Source organism: Haplochromis burtoni, unplaced genomic scaffold (assembly GCF_018398535.1).
Source record: "Haplochromis burtoni strain Fernald_Lab_line unplaced genomic scaffold, NCSU_Asbu1 Contig_215, whole genome shotgun sequence".
Classification (NCBI taxonomy): Eukaryota; Metazoa; Chordata; class Actinopteri; order Cichliformes; family Cichlidae; genus Haplochromis; species Haplochromis burtoni.
In genome coordinates, this window is record NW_024582576.1 from 327775 (window position 1) to 345024 (window position 17250).

The 17250-nt window shown below is 43.8% G+C and overlaps 1 protein-coding gene across 1 annotated transcript in view; it reads left to right on the forward strand.

Annotated features, from left to right (window-relative positions):
• The first annotated feature begins 74 nt into the window (after positions 1 to 74).
• LOC102295086 (serine/threonine-protein kinase 32C) overlaps positions 75 to 17250 on the forward strand; it is a 121285-nt gene continuing 104109 nt past the window's right edge. Inside the window, exon 1 of the mRNA XM_005936844.3 lies at positions 75 to 643. Coding sequence (XP_005936906.1) covers positions 562 to 643 — 82 coding nt within the window. The 5' untranslated portion in view covers positions 75 to 561. The remainder of the gene's footprint in view (positions 644 to 17250) is intronic.

Sequence of the window (17250 nt, forward strand, 5' to 3'; positions counted from 1 at the left end):
AAAACTAACTGAAACTAATTCCAATTTAAAAGAAAAAATAAAACACTAAATTAAAACAAAATAAGTGAGGATTATAAAACCATAAATACATCGTCTAATAATTTTGAGGCGAATGAAAAGTCCTTTTGAGCTTTTATTTTTTACAGTTAACTGACTCACTTCCGGTTAGGGCTTCTCCAACTGAGTGCCTCTCCGCGTAGTCTGTACTCTTCAAGCCCCATCAAACACGAGTCCGTCGGTCTGGCTGCGCAAGGCAACTGAACACTACGAGCACCGAGTGGTTATTCCAGCCCAAACCTCCAACTTAGCAAACACTGTTAGCTCTAAATATCATCCCTGTCCGTCGGTAAGCGCTGCACTTTGCTTTCCGCTTCCTTCTGAGGACTTCAACTCGCGCTGGTCAAATTGTCGGCAGACCAAATACGGGAGAAATAAAACGAAATAACGGACACGTCTCGGCTGAAATGCACGGCTGTTGTTACTGTCTTTTAAGGAGGAGGGTGTCCGACACAGAGCTGTAGTTTCTCTTCCAAGAAGGCGAGGAATGCAAGCTGAGCATCAATGTTTCACTGGGGCAAGTGGAAGAAGAGGATGGGAGCCAACAGTTCTTCAAAGAGACCCGTTTTTGACGAAAAGGAAGATGGTAAGTGAAGGTGTCACCAAATCTCTAGCAAATAGTGGCACTAACAACTTTGGAACTTATTATTGTGTATGTTTCACTTACGATGGCATTTTTTTTCACGGTATCCCTCCGCTTGGCACAGGCTCAGTTATCAAAGTTCCTGTTAGGAAATTAAACGCTGTCAAAGGAGTTTAGACGGAGTTTGGCTGCTCACGGCGAACAGACAGTGTTCATGTGGGAAATTTTCAAGGCTTGAAGTCAAACTTTCTACTACAGGAGGCAGCAGCAACAATAATCATGACAATAATAATAATAATGATTAAATGTACATTTTCATCACATGACCTGATGCTGAGTGCATATACATGGAAAGACCCCGAGCAGGTGAAATGAGTCTTACCAGTACTATCAAACTATAACTTGGACTGGGCGTTTCACTCTTTTAATATTGTGGACTATCTGTGTTTGTTGTTTATAGCTCACAGTGTCGGCATTTTAACCTCGCTTAAATTGTATTATCGCGATATTTGGCGTGGAACTTTTGAACTAATGAAATATTAATCAGATTCTTCTGAATTGTCTTTTTTTCCGTGTCATTTTCGCTTTCTTTTTTCTTTTTTGGGTAATTAATTTTCACTCTGAATACAAGTTAAGAACAGTTACAGTTATTTAAGACATTAAGCCGTATGTCATTTCATCACCTTTAACTTCAGCACTGGTCGAGAGTGGCATCCTTAGTGTGGAAGTTTGTCCACTATGATCATCAAAGAAAAATGTCAGACCTTAAAAAATCCCTCACTAGGATTCCAGCAATCATAATGCCCACTTGAAAAAAACAAAACAAACCTACAGATTTAAACGAATGTCTTTATATTTTAGCACCAGTGTCCAAAAAAATGAAAACGCACATTCACCGAACTCGATATGAAGCTGTAAAAATCCAAATCTCAGACCAAATGTATGTGCTTTAGTATTTTACCCTGACCTGGCCCTTAACTTGCATTTATTTTCCAGCTGCATCTCTCCGTCTCTCTCCTTATACCTCCACCTTTTTGTCTTCATCGTCCATTTCAAAGGGCAGACGTTAACATTGGAGAGGCTGGGAGAGGGAGACGCGTGTCTGTAGCTATATGCGGCGAGATCATAAAGGCAAAAGGCGAGAGCGACAGATTTGGAGAGTCCGTTGTCTCGCTAAAGCCACAGTCCTCAAAGCACAAACCCCCCCCACCCCAAAAACCACAGCTCTTGCCACTGAAGCGCAGTATATACCTCCATGCTCACGCTGCGGGGAAACACTTTAATGCCTGAACGAGCTCTTTGGAAATATTGTGTGTTCAAAGACGGAGAACTAATTGCATAATCAAGACAAGATTATAGTGTCATGCGTGGAAAGTAATGTTAAGTAATGTCTTGTCACTGTATGGGGATATAAGCCTCTTGGAAGTGAGCCCAATAAGCTCAGCACTGGATTGCTGAATCTCTGATGATGGACTGCAGGAGGGGGGAAAAATCCACTGTTGCTGCAGAACTATTTGGCCGGAAAACTTGAGTAAATGAGGTCATTTCACTGCAGGGATATGGTCATATGCTCTGTGTGTGTGTATGTGTGTGTTAGTACTCCCCTTTTGCACACAAGGGTAACCCAATTAAGTCTACAGCTCTTGCCTTTAGGAAAAGTGTCCAGCTGTAGTTCAGATCACTATCAAGGGGAGTGGTTACTGGAGTGGCCCTACGGCATTCGCACTCGCAGCAGTTAATCAAAGCCAGGAGAGATGTTCTTGAGCGGGCTGTGCACATTTGGCTTTCTTTAGCTTTTCTGTGCGATTAAAGGGAAACTTTAAGGCTGAGGTCAGAACCTCTTCAAGACTGTGTCGCTGTGTTAATGTGTGATTTGTTTATGCCGAGTGTGAAAAAAGGGGGAAAAACTAGAGATCAGCTTCGTCTTTATCCTCCCATCATCAGTGTAACGCAGGTGTCACTTAGGCTTGACCTACAAAACACCAGCAGTGAAAAATTCAGTTGGTGGAGTATCACCGCCACCATCAACTGTGGTCTTAATCACCGGCTGTGTCACCACCGCTGTGATTATGCGTAGAAGCGTAGACCGAGGCCTGATCTTAGGTGGCAAAGATGCATTCGATGTTAATTATGCAATGTTGTCATTACGGGGATCTGCTTGAGAGCGCGCTCGCTTTTCATGCAGCAATGAAAATACTCGTCTGCTGAGCACAAAGGGAGCAGTAGGCATCGTGGGTGGAGGGCACATATGCATTAAAGAGAGACAACTGTTAATGTGAAACTGATCACCTTGAACATTTGCGGAGCGCTGATTCGGCACCGCCTTCGTGAAGCAGCTGGCTCTCTTTTTTTTTACCCCGAGCCTCGATAACAAACGGAGCAAAAGATGCGCTGCCTTCTGGATGCTGACTTAGGCTCTAGATGTCTCTTGCTGCCTGTCAGGTCTCTTAGAAACAGTATCCCTTTGGCTTCTTGGAAAACAGCATATGGCATACATTAGGCAGTAATATTAGAGCAGCTTTTGGCTCAGAAGGCTGCAAACATAATCAGGCGGTCAGGTTGATGTCGAAGCGTAGCTGCCAGAAGGGCTTTTCTGGCAGGTAGTTTGATTAGCAAAGGGAGCCTGTGGAATTGATTGAGGTGCACATCCTGCTAGTTTGCGACTCGCTCGAATGCTCTTTAACAACAGCAGAGAGTGTGAGGAAAAAATAAGAGAAGTCGATGTTTGGAGAAATGGTGATGGAGTCTGCTCCGTCAGACATTTAATCATGCATTTTATCACCATTTGAGAGCAGTCTTTCTTATTCATGAGCATGCAGAACTTGTTAAATTCGAAACTTGTCCTTGCCAACCTGCTAGGCTCGTGAAGTTGTAAAGTAAAAGTTTGACATTTTGGAAAATGGCGATAATTTGGTTTCTTGCCAAGAGTTAGATGAGAAGATTGATACCGCCCTCAGCCCAGTTATCTCTGCTTGGCATAAAGCTTGGGGAATTGCTGAGCCTGCCTCAGACACGGGATTTCTCACAGATTTATATTCTGTGGAGATGTGTGTGAAAGTGTGCCATGAAAGGAGGTGCACATGCTTTTTTAAATCAACCATAAATAACTGAGCAGTTTCATGAGCTCTCTCTTCAGTGAGTCTCTCATGCTCTGGTTGAATGCCGGCTCCACTGTAGCTGAAATGTAGCTGGTAGTCCTCGTGCTCTTCATCTTTGGTAAGCTGGGCGAGGCGGTACTCCTCACCTCCTGCTGCAGGGTCTGCTTAGAGTGTCTCTCCAGCCAGCTGAACATCATCGCTATAAATAGCCCGAGACAGTGGAGTCTCTCAGATCCTGTTGAATGTTTGGGACTAACTGGTTTAACAGCTACTGAACTTTCAAAATGGGATGTAATAAGATGTAAACAGATTGCTGAAAGTTGTTTTGGAGAGATGAAAACATAAAGTAAAAGTACTCAAAGGAGTTGTTGAATATATTTGGGTACCCAATAATACCCAAATCCACAGCAGATGGCTGCAGGTTGGTTCTGCTCAAGGTTTCTTGAGTTTTTCTTTCCCACTCTCTCAGAGTTTTTGCACACAGGGGGTGGTCTGATTGTCGGGGTTTTCTCTCTATTATTTTAGGGTATTTATTTACAATATAAAGCACCTTGAGATTACTGTTGTTGTGTTTTGACACTATAAATAAAATTGAACTGAATTGAATTAATATAACTGGGCGGCTTGGCTAAGTAAAGTCTGCATGTGGAAAAAACTGCAACACCTCAAGCATTAAAATCGCAGCTTTAGATTTAGCCAAGACGTAGACAGTCACACAAACATGCTGGTGTTATATATTTTTTGTATTGTTTACTGGATTAAAAAAAAAATGTGTCAGTTATTCAGAATCCAAATATGACAGTTTGAAGCCATTGTTTATCAGAAAAACAAAGACTTTAAGTAGAATAAGCTACTTTGGCTGAATCCTTATTCACAATTGTCACCACAGCAGATAACTCCACATATTTGATTTGGCAGGTTTTTACTAGAGATATTTTTGTATTAGGTGAATGCGTTACCCACTACACCGTGGGAATATTAAAGATTTTAAGTCAATTAATGAAGCAAATCAGTTTGAAACAATAATAGCTGAATGAACCAACAGCATCTAGAATGGGTAATTGCTGTAAAAGTTGTTGAGTCAGTAGGAGCTGACAGCTGGCCAGACACTAGACAACGACTCAATTCACTCTCTCCAAGTCCTCGTGTGAACTGGGAGCATTCAACTAGTCTGAGTAGCTTTGAAAGAGGACACTTGTTGTGAATGCGCTACAGTACTCGGGGGGAAAAAGTGCAGAACTGGCAAATGCCTGTTTCAGTTCAGCGTCAGCACGGAGTTGGTGAACTTGTTATTTTCGCTCCGGAGCATCTACAAAGTCTTTAAACTGCGTTCGTGATTATGACTGCAGAACATGCCGTTAATTGTGTTGTCTGTTTGTGGTGGTGTTATATTGTTGTATCCGTTTGATCATTCATGTAAAGCCACAGGCAAATTTCCACTTCTGTGGACACTGAACTTTTTTTGATGCGCGTGTGTGTGTGTGCACGTGCACGCTCGCACGTCTGTAGCTTCTTTTTCCATCAAGGATAAATGCACGAGGCACTGAAAGCAGATTTGGTTTAGGATAAAGATAGATGCAGGGAGGGATGGCTGATTATTTGCGCTGAATACTGAGGCGCTCACTTTGTTTCATCTCTGTTGCAGACTCTCAATTTCTCTCACTGTCTTTTTATTCCACTCAACTTCATGGCTGCCTGCAGCTACTGGCCTCTTGCCACAGTGGCAGTCCACTGTAATTGGCCTCAGCAGTAAGTTACGCAAGATGTGGGAAGACTGTCCTGGTCATATTGCAGTGTCTTCTGACTGCTGAGCACGGACATTGTTCAGCATGTAGTATTCAGACTGAATTAATCTCTTTTGGCTGGCCATCATTAAATGCATACATCAGTTTATTTCCAAACTACTACTATGTATTCACAAGGAAACGTGGAATGAAGGGATCACACAGGTGCCAACATAACTCATTGTAGCATTTATTTAAAAACAAACAAAAAAAATCCTGAGAGACTGATGCCATCTAACATAAGTTTACTTATCAACAATCGCCTTGCTCTTATTTTGAAAGTCCAGTTGCAGCTGACTAGCTTTTCACTGTTTTTCCTTGCTGTGGCTGTCCTGCATCTCATTTAGCTGCCCCTCCAGTGAATGTCTTGTCCCAGGCTTAGATGGACTCAAACTCCAGCATCTTGGATTGCAGTTGGATGGTTAATCTAATCAGAACTCACTGAGGCTGCAAAGCAGAGCGAGCATTACCATCAGCAGTCTGCAAGACTCTGTTGCAAGAGCCTCACAGCTCTGCTATGTATTTGTGACAAACTAGCTGTACTTGCAGTGTTTAACAAATTCATCACACCACCACCTTGTGTAAGGGTTTATGCCACAGCTGCCCTAAATTAACACTACTGGTAATTCCCAAAATAATTTTTTATGTATCTGTAATGGTTAATCCAGCAGAGAGTGCAAGCTCCGTAAAATAAATGTAAAAATATAAAACTGCTGTTATCCACGAATTCCTGAACAAAAATTTAGGTTTAGTGGTCGACTGTTACGCTTGATTAATTTCTTGAAGCTGATGTCTAAAAATTAGTCGAGTGTATTCAGGAACCACAGCAGCTCAGCTACAAAGTGTCAGACCATGTAAAGGTACAGAGCACTGATGGTAAGTCGCCAGCTCTCTCTCTGAATTAATAATTGCCTATTTCTAAACCCGGCATTAACATCAGCATAATAACTGTGTTCCAGGGCCTTCATGGCATTCACGGCCGATGCAGGATGACTCTGTTCCAGAGTAAAGACACGGTTTGATGAGTTTGGTAAAGTAACTAAAACTAGAGATCGCAAGCCAAGTCTACAGTATTTAGTCAGCCACCGATTGTGCAAGTTCCCCCACTTAAAATGATGACAGAGGTCAGTAATTTGCACCAGAGGTACACTTCAACTGTGAGAGACAGAATGTGAAAAAAAAATCCATGAATCCACATGGTAGGATTTGTAAAGAATTTATTCGTAAATCAGGGTGGAAAATAAGTATTTGGTCACCTCAAACAAGGAAAATCTCTGGCTCTCACAGACCTGTAACGTCTTCTGTAAGAAGCTTTTCTGTCCCCCACTCGTTACCTGTATGAATGGCACCTGTTTGAACTCATCATCTGTATAAAAGACACCTGTCCACAGCCTCAAACAGTCAGACTCCAAACTCCGCCATGGCCAAGACCAAAGAGCTTTCGAAGGACACCAGGAAAAGTATTGTAGACCTGCACCAGACTGGGAAGAGTGAATCTACAATAGGCAAGCAGCTTGGTGTGAAAAAATCAACTGTGGGAGCAATCATCAGAAAATGGAAGACATACAAGACCACTGATAATCTCCCTCGATCTGGGGCTCCACGCAAGATCTCATCCCGTGGGGTCAAAATGATCATGAGAACGGTGAGCAAAGATCCCAGAACCACACGGGGGGACCTGGTGAATGACCTGCAGAGAGCTGGGACCAAAGTAACAAAGGTCACCATCAGTAACACACTACAACGGCAGGGAATCAAATCCCGCAGTGCCAGACGTGTTCCGCTGCTGAAGCCAGTGCATGTCCAGGCCCGTCTGAAGTTTGCCAGAGAGCACATGGATGATACAGCAGAGGATTGGGAGAATGTCATGTGGTCAGATGAAACCAAAGTAGAACTTTTTGGTATAAACTCAACTCGTCGTGTTTGGAGGAAGAAGAATACTGAGTTGCATCCCAAGAACACCATACCTACTGTGAAGCATGGGGGTGGAAACATCATGCTATGGGGCTGTTTTTCTGCCAAGGGGACAGGACGACTGATCCGTGTTAAGGACAGAATGAATGGGGCCATGTATCGTGAGATTTTGAGCCAAAACCTCCTTCCATCAGTGAGAACTTTGAAGATGAAACGAGGCTGGGTCTTCCAACATGACAATGATCCAAAACACACCGCCCGGGCAACAAAGGAGTGGCTCCGTAAGAAGCATTTGAAAGTCCTGGAGTGGCCTAGCCAGTCTCCAGACCTCAACCCCATAGAAAATCTGTGGCGGGAGTTGAAAGTCCGTGTTGCTCGGCGACAGCCCCAAAACATCACTGCTCTCGAGAAGATCTGCATGGAGGAATGGGCCAAAATACCAGCTACTGTGTGTGCAAACCTGGTAAAGACCTATAGTAAACGTTTGACCTCTGTTATTGCCAACAAAGGTTATGTTACAAAGTATTGAGTTGTATTTTTGTTATTGGCCAAATACTTATTTTCCACCCTGATTTACGAATAAATTCTTTACAAATCCTACCATGTGGATTCATGGATTTTTTTTTCACATTCTGTCTCTCACAGTTGAAGTGTACCTCTGGTGCAAATTACTGACCTCTGTCATCATTTTAGGTGGGGGAACTTGCACAATCGGTGGCTGACTAAATACTTTTTTGCCCCACTGTATAAATAATATTTTATTTGTTTCATTACTATGAGCTAGAACAAAGTCATTATGGACACATGATGACATTTCCACAACAAAATGTGATTTCTGATGTTCTGATTTTCCTTTTGCATATTTCTCACACTGAAATGTTGGATATCATCAAAGCATTCTGATATTATACAATGATAACCTGAGGAAACAGAAAATGCCGTTTTTAAATGGTTATTTCAATTATTACAGGAAGAAATGCTATGTTTTTCTGAGATGTGCAAGCCCAGGGTTCCTGCTGGGTCTGTGGATGTCAAAAAAAAGCTTACTGCCGTGAGGACTGTGTGCGCCTGAGGCTGGGACATCTGCTGAACTGGACTTAGTGTGACGTATTACTCCTTGTACACTTAGGACAGACAGTGAAAATGTAGCGTGATGCTTAAAGAAGATTCAGAAGCTTAACTGTACTAATGTGGATTTAGATTTTTAGGTATTTGTATGGTGTGTAGCAGAATAACTGATGGAAACTTATTCTCTGCTATAACAAATATCTGCTGACCTATTGATGAGCAGGGGTTATAAATTCTGAAACCAAGCCAGGAAACGGCAATTTTACCACAGTTCATGCTTTTTTTCTGCACTCTGATACTCATGTGTCCACAAGGCTGATAAAAGGTGATCGTTGAGGTAACGGGTAATGTTGGAGGTCTGATTTTATGTTATTTTCTGCTCTTCATGATGATGATAATGATATAAAAAAAACAACAACAAGATGGTAAGCTTGTTGTTTCCAAGTGCTGTTGTTAGTAGAGCTGATCACCGTTGTAATCATGGCCAAAATAGGAAACTATGGTCAAAGCTAACAGATGAGAGCTTGAAATGGAAACATTAACAGTGAGCACAAAAGTCACAGCAGCAACCTCTGCATGATAGAACTGAATTGTGAAAATTAATATGGTAATCGTTTTGTCAAAAAATGTTAAATGATATCATCTTAGGCCAAGATGAAATGAATGCCACTGGCACTGACATTTCTACCGTGAAACAGACTGCGTCTGTGCTTTTGAACTTCATATGGAGCTTTTTAAAAACGGCTTTCAAAAACAGCTTTAATCAAAAATATTTCAAGTCACTGAAAGATGAGCTTTACTGATCTCACAAAAGTATTTAAGATGCTTTGCCAAGTTGGTGCTACTGGTCACGAGTTCAGCTACTGGTGAAGGGCAGGAGCTGTGCTCCTGTCTGTCTGCAGCACTAATGTTTGAAGTTGTGTGTCATCTGGAGGAGGCGACAATGTCGGCATCAGTAGTGTTGCAAATGAGTATTTAAGTAAGGTTATCAGTTTTTTCACAGGTCTGCTGAGGACATATGCTGCCTACTGTAATGACAAAGAAATTGAAAGGTATGAATTGTGCTAAAATCCTTACCAGCCATCATTAAACTACCAAAACAATAAAGCTTTTTGCTACCAACTACCAAGCATCCGAGCTGGAGGGGGTATGTGTTGCTGTGAGAGCAGATCCACTGTACAAACAGGAGTAGCATGCAAAGTCAAAGATAGCTACAGCCATCAAAAAGCTCCAAGTGGAAATCCTTCAAAGAAAACAAGGATGAGATCCTGTCTTAGTTCCAATAGTTACAGCTAAAAAAAAAAATTGGAAAACTGGAAAATATCTACCTCTTCCTAAAAATCAAGGAGCCGTTGAGTTTTAAGTGTTAAATCTTCCACGGTGATTCTTGCAAACTGCATTTGTGCCTCAACAGAATGAAAAGCTTTACAAGCACAGCAACAGTAATGGAGGCACTTCATGAACAGTCGGCAACCCCCTGCTGTTGTTGTTGGGATTTTTTTAAAGTACATAACAAAAAGGAAAACACGTACACACTTTAAGAGTTTTTTTACACACATCCAACCACTTTTCCTCCTTAAAACAATGGAAATACACCTGACATAGAAACAATGCTCAGATTATCGGAAAACTGGTTTTAATTGGTTTCCATGGGCAATAACAGTTGAGCTGGCTGCTAAACAGTATGCTGGAACTTAGTCGCTGCACAGATGCCTCACAACAGACACAGTCAAATACAGCGCGCACACACACACACACACACACTGTCTAAGTAATGAATTAAATAATGGGATTACAAACTACAGAGAGTTTACATCAGTCAGTCTGTCAGGCGACTTGTGTCGACTTTGTGATTTGCGATTTGGTGTGCGGTTGCATGAGCAAGGGCACCGTGGAAATGTACTTAGAGTTTCAATAAGGTTTCCCCCAGAATTGGGCGGGAGAGTCCCGTTTCTGTCCCGTCTTTCATGAATTTAGCACAGCAATCGAAGCGGTGGGAATGAGCTGAATATTGAGCTGAAGTCAAATATTGAACTCCACAGACTCCTGCAAGGGTGCCCAGAGGTAACACTTTCTTGACTTTATTACATGCTCCTTTTATCAATTCTTGTCTTTCATCTCCCTGTGACAAAGAAGAGCAACTTCGGGGTCAACAACACAGCTCTGTGTACTCGCTCTCCTTGTACAGGTCGGGAAAGAGCAAATTCAGTGTTTAAAAAGACAGAGAAGAAAAACAGAACGAAAAGACAAAACTGTCAGCCGCTTTGACAGCCCGTTGCATTCCTCTTGTCCTAATCTGTCCTCCCCGCACAGACACATACACACACCTCGACAAGGAAGAGAGACCTTTATTCCCCCTGTTGCCACCTCAGCATCAAGCTGAGCTCATCTCTTTGATGACTCCTTGGCTCAGGCAACCGGGCTGCTACAACTGTCATCGCCTGCGCATCACCTGAAGCAAACAAGATTACATAAGACCAGAGCAAGAGACAAAACAAGGCTGCTTTTATGAGCCCGTCTCCAGCAAAGAGGTCTCATCTTTAATGAAAAAGCAACCGTCTGGGAAAAGGTGACATGTAATGTTACAGTATGAGCTTAGAAATCCTTCTTGGTGGAGCCTACTTTGGGAAAAGTGCAAGTGTCAATAAATGAGAGCTGAATTCCAGATATCGCTCATGCCGGCTCATTGTTAACAGCGTCCCGGCCTGGCGAGACGATTAAAGACGCCAAAGCTACTGCTAAAGGTATTAGTAACACCAGCAATTTTCCTACTATGTCGAGTCAAAAGGCTGCGAAAAAGGTCGACTGAGAGCTGTCAACGCGAACAGCAGGTGCAGACAGCCGCACGTAAAAACACTGTTAGATGTGACACGCACAAGCAGTCCGTCATTGTCAACATAAGTGGAGCCAGCTATGCAACTGCAACTAAAAAACACAGAAAACAAACAATCCAAAAAAAAAAATATATATATATATATCATGGCAGCACAAGAACAAGCTCTGAGCACAAGATCCATAGAGGCTGGGGTCTATCACACCAGGCAAGACCCCAGGTGCAGGCTGTGTAAAGATGCCCCAGAGACAATCCAGCACATAACAGCAGGGTGCAAGATGCTAGCAGGCAAGGCATACATGGAACGCCATAACCAAGTGGCCGGCATAGTGTACAGGAACATCTGTGCCGAGTATAACCTGGAAGTCCCGAGGTCAAAATGGGAGATGCCCCCAAGGGTGGTGGAGAATGACCGAGCTAAGATCCTGTGGGACTTCCAGATACAGACGGACAAAATGGTGGTGGCTAACCAACCGGACATAGTGGTGGTAGACAAACAGAAGAAGACGGCCGTAGTGATCGATGTAGCGGTTCCGAATGACAGCAATATCAGGAAGAAGGAACACGAGAAGCTGGAGAAATACCAAGGGCTCAGAGAAGAGCTCGAGAGGATGTGGAGGGTGAAGGTAACGGTGGTCCCCGTGGTAATCGGAGCACTAGGTGCGGTGACTCCCAAGCTAGGCGAGTGGCTCCAGCAGATCCCGGGAACAACATCGGAGATCTCTGTCCAGAAGAGCGCAGTCCTGGGAACAGCTAAGATACTGGGGTGAACGTACAAAAATTTTAAAAAATTTTGCCATTTTTAGATTTTCACGGCACATTCTGCACCACATCTCTGTGCGTTCATCATTTGTTTGAAGCCAGCTCACCTCCTGCAACTACTTTTCCGAGAATACGGCTTCTTTTGTGGTTCGGACTCCTTGACATTTCTTTGGAGGTGGAGGAACATCACAGTAATTGCTTAAAGGAGCTTCTTCGACATCTTTAAGAGTTCTAAACAAATGTCTGTCCTCCTCCGAAAATCTTATGTATGCAAACACGCGTTGCAACTTCTTATCTTGTGCCGTTTTTTATTTTGACAGCGAATGCGCACCTGCGGACCACTTATGTGCAGCCCTGGTTATTTAGCTCGTCATATTGCAGCCACAGAAATTCTTTTGTCCATGAAACCATAAAGCTGCACTTTCTTTTTGCCTTATAGTCTGATTTGTCATAACTTTTCCGTTTTGTGGTAAGCTTTTCTTTGGCTGTCACTTCTTCACCCTGACCTGTCTTATTTGGCTCAGCAGAACTAAAATATATATCCTGCTGCTTTTACACACCACTCACATAAGCTCAGCGATTCTCTGCGCGATCAACCTCTCACATGTTTAAGCTGCGGGAGATTTCACTTGTCATGTTTGCATAGTAAGCTAACGATTGATAAGACGATGTCAGAGGAATTGGTGCCAAATTATCATCACTCACAGATCAGTGCTGTCGCTCTCTATACACAGTTCGCGCGATTGCAAAGTGAAAGCAAAAAAACAAGCGCAAATTCAAACGCGATTTCAATATGTCACATATTGACAGTGGCTACCATGTATTGTCATTGCTACCATGTGTGAATGTGTGAGAATGAAGTGGATGACTGAATAGTGTAAAGCGCTTTGGGGTCCTAGGGACTAGAAAAGCGCTATACAAATCAGGCCATTTACCATTTACCTCATGAGGCTGACACCTAACTGTCATAATTTATATACTATACACCTATAATGTCACATTATACACCATATATATATATATATATATATATATATATATATATATATATATATATATATATATATATATATATATATAATAAAAAACACCCAGCACGCCCCTGCGGGCGGTTTATCCTTCAAGCTCGGGTCCTCTACCAGAGGCCTGGGAGCTTGAGGGTCCTGCGCAGTATCTTAGCTGTTCCCAGGACTGCGCTCTTCTGGACAGAGATCTCCGATGTTATTCCCGGGATTTGCTGGAGCCACTCGCCTAGCTTGGGAGTCTACCGCACCTAGTGCTCCGATTACCACGGGGACCACCGTTACCTTCACCCTCCACATCCTCTCGAGCTCTTCTCTGAGCCCTTGGTATTTCTCCAGCTTCTCGTGTTCCTTCTTCCTGATATTGCTGTCATTCGGAACCGCTACATCGATCACTACGGCCGTCTTCTTCTGTTTGTCTACCACCACTATGTCCGGTTGGTTAGCCACCACCATTTTGTCCGTCTGTATCTGGAAGTCCCACAGGATCTTAGCTCGGTCATTCTCCACCACCCTTGGGGGCATCTCCCATTTTGACCTCGGGACTTCCAGGTTATACTCGGCACAGATGTTCCTGTACACTATGCCGGCCACTTGGTTATGGCGTTCCATGTATGCCTTGCCTGCTAGCATCTTGCACCCTGCTGTTATGTGCTGGATTGTCTCTGGGGCATCTTTACACAGCCTGCACCTGGGGTCTTGCCTGGTGTGATAGACCCCAGCCTCTATGGATCTTGTACTCAGAGCTTGTTCTTGTGCTGCCATGATTAGTGCCTCTGTGCTGTCTTTCAGTCCAGCTTTGTCCAGCCACTGGTAGGATTTCTGGATATCAGCCACCTCCTCTATCTGCCGGTGGTACATACCGTGCAGGGGCCTGTCCTTCCATGATGGTTCCTCGTCTCCCTCCTCTTTCTTGGGTTTCTGCTGCCTGAGGTATTCACTGAGCACTCGGTCAGTTGGGGCCATCTTCCCAATGTATTCTTGGATGTTCCTTGTCTCATCCTGGACTGTGGTGCTGACACTCACCAGTCCCCGGCCCCCTTCCTTCCGCTTAGCGTACAGCCTCAGGGTGCTGGACTTGGGGTGAAACCCTCCATGCATGGTGAGGAGCTTTCTTGTCTTTATGTCAGTGGCTTCTATCTCCTCCTTTGGCCAGCCTATTACCCCAGCAGGGTACCTGATCACGGGCAGGGCGTACGTGTTGATGGCCCGGATCTTGTTCTTACCATTCAGCTGACTCCTCAGGACTTGCCTGACCCTCTGCAGGTACTTGGTGGTTGCAGCTCTTTCTAGCGGCCTCTTCATGGTTCCCATTTGCCTGCGGGATCCCCAGGTACTTGTAACTGTCCTCTATGTCTGCAATGTTGCCTTCTGGTAGTTCAATCCCCTCAGTTCTGACTACCTTCCCTCTCTTTGTTACCATCCGACTACACTTCTCCAGTCCGAACGACATTCCAATGTCATTGCTGTATAGCCTGGTAGTGTGGATCAGTGAATCGATGTCTCGTTCACTCTTGGCATACAGCTTGATGTCATCCATGTACAGGAGGTGGCTGACAACTGCTCCGTTCCGTAGTCGGTATCCGTAGCCAGTCTTGTTAATGATCTCACTGAGGGGGTTCAGGCCTATGCAGAACAGCAGTGGGGACAGAGCATCTCCTTGGTAGATCCCGCACTTGATGGTGACTTGTGCTATGGGCTTGGAGTTGGCCTCTAGTGTTGTACGCCACATCCCCATTGAGTTCCTGATGAAGGCTCTTAGGGTCCCATTGATCTTGTACAATTCTAGGCATTCCAGTATCCAGCTGTGGGGCATTGAGTCATAGGCCTTCTTGTAATCAATCCAGGCAGTGCACAGGTTGGTCAGTCTGGTCTTGCAGTCTCGGCTGACTGTTCTGTCTACCAGTAGCTGGTGTTTTGCACCTCTGGTATTCTTGCCAATTCCTTTCTGTGTCCCGCTCATGTATTGACCCATGTGCCTGTTCATCTTAGCCGATATGATGCCTGACAGGAGCTTCCATGTAGTACTGAGGCAGGTTATTGGTCGGTAGTTGGAGGGGACCGGTCCCTTCTTGGGGTCCTTGGGGATCAGGACCGTCCGACCTTCGGTTAGCCATTCCGGGTGTCTCTCGTTAACTAGCAGCTGGTTCATTTGTGCTGCCAGACGCTCGTGGAGTGCAGTCAGCTTCTTTAGCCAGTAGGCGTGAACCATGTCGGGCCCTGGTGCTGTCCAACTCTTCATACTGGAGACCCTTTCTTGGATATCTGCCACTGTGATGGTTACTGGACCCTGTTCAGGGAGGTCGCTGTGGTCTGCCCTCAGATCCACTAGCCACTGAGCATTGCCGTTATGGGTTGCGTCCTTCTCCCATATGCTCTTCCAGTATTGCTCCGTCTCCAGCCTTGGTGGTGCTGTTCTCTTATTATTGTTCCCTTGCCACTGAGAGTACACCTTTGCTGGTTCTGTGGAGAACAGCTGGTTTATTCTCCTGCCTTCTATCTCTCTGGTGTACCTCCTCAAGCGGCTGGCCAAGGCTGTGAGTCTTTGCTTGGCAGTTTCCAAGGCCTCAGGTATGGACAGCTTGCTGTATTTCTTAGTGCACCTTCTTTGTCGCACCTTTTCAACTCGTTAGTGCAACCTAAAGTACCATAAGTTTATGTGAGTCATTTTCAGGGTCATATTATAGGGCTCGGAGTTGACGTCACGCCGCAATGCATTGTGGGAGCGCAGCTCCATTTTCGGGGTCTACGATCCAAACAAATACACTGTATTGGAACGGCGACTACGACAAGAAACACGCTTAAAAGCAGCTCGAAAGAAAACGGACGGTATAGAGATCGATTGCGTCCAGAGGCGAAGCAGCGGTATTTGAAAAAAATTGAGTGCATCGCAAATCTGGACCCATACGACATACGGCAGTGGAGTAAAGACCCAGACGACTTACCGCCACTGTCCTACCCCGATATCTTCACCTATCTTGTTTGTGGAGTAAGTGCTTACACTGCGAACCAGTTTCGTAATTACAAGTCACTGGAGGCGCATATCCAATTTACAAATGGCTGGGTGCAAGATTTGGCTATTTTCAAGCCGCCAAAATCTGAGTACGTCGTCATTCATACTAAGGTACGTCAGCTGGAGTGCATCGAGTGACATAGCCATTTTCCACCCCCCACCATAATTAATGTTAAATCTTTATCATTGAACTGTTAAAATATCGTTATCATATTATGTGCCCATAATTGTATAGTAGATGCAAATTAACACATTGATAATCGGGCAAATTATAAACGCCAATCAGTGTCATAGGCAGGCTTCCCTACATTTGTGCGAAACAATTAGCGAATCGTTACATAGCACATATGTCTGCAAAGTCACTCCATTCGATGTTTGATCGCAATTTCTATAACTTCCGAGACCATCAACGGTAATATTATTCAGCTATAAAGTGTGATAAGAACATATTTAGAACTTACCGGAATGAAAATGTCGTGAGCACACCAGCTGATATCTGGAGACGTAACAGAACTTGATATCAGCTCGTCTCACGGCTGCTATCCAGGCTAGACGCCTTCGTTTGGTAAATCCGATACATGAGCTCCTTCATGTTGCTTCCAGGTTGGGAAAGCATAAAAAGACAATCCAACCTTATTCCCGTGCCGGTCGTAAGATCGAACATTGCAGCCGAGCACACAGCAAGTACGAACCATGGCTATGCTATCGCTCCTAGCTTAGACCCCCAAAATGGTGAATCGGGCCAAAATCCTTTCCACGCCCACCCCCGTGACATCACGCTCCGAAGCCCTAATTTATATATATATATATATATAGTATTATATATATATATATATATATATATAAATATTATATTATATACTATATAATATATAATATTATATATATATTATATATATATATTATTATATACCACACACACATCTAAGTGACGATTCTATTCATATAGTGTAATAATATAATCACGTAATGGCAATAAATGTGGTCTAAATTGGTCATTTTTTTCTACACTTAATGGACAAAATACTGGGCCGTGTGTACATTACACCCACAGAAGCTTTTATGACATCCCATCCTAAATCCACAGTTATCAATATGGAGCTGGTTCCCCATTGA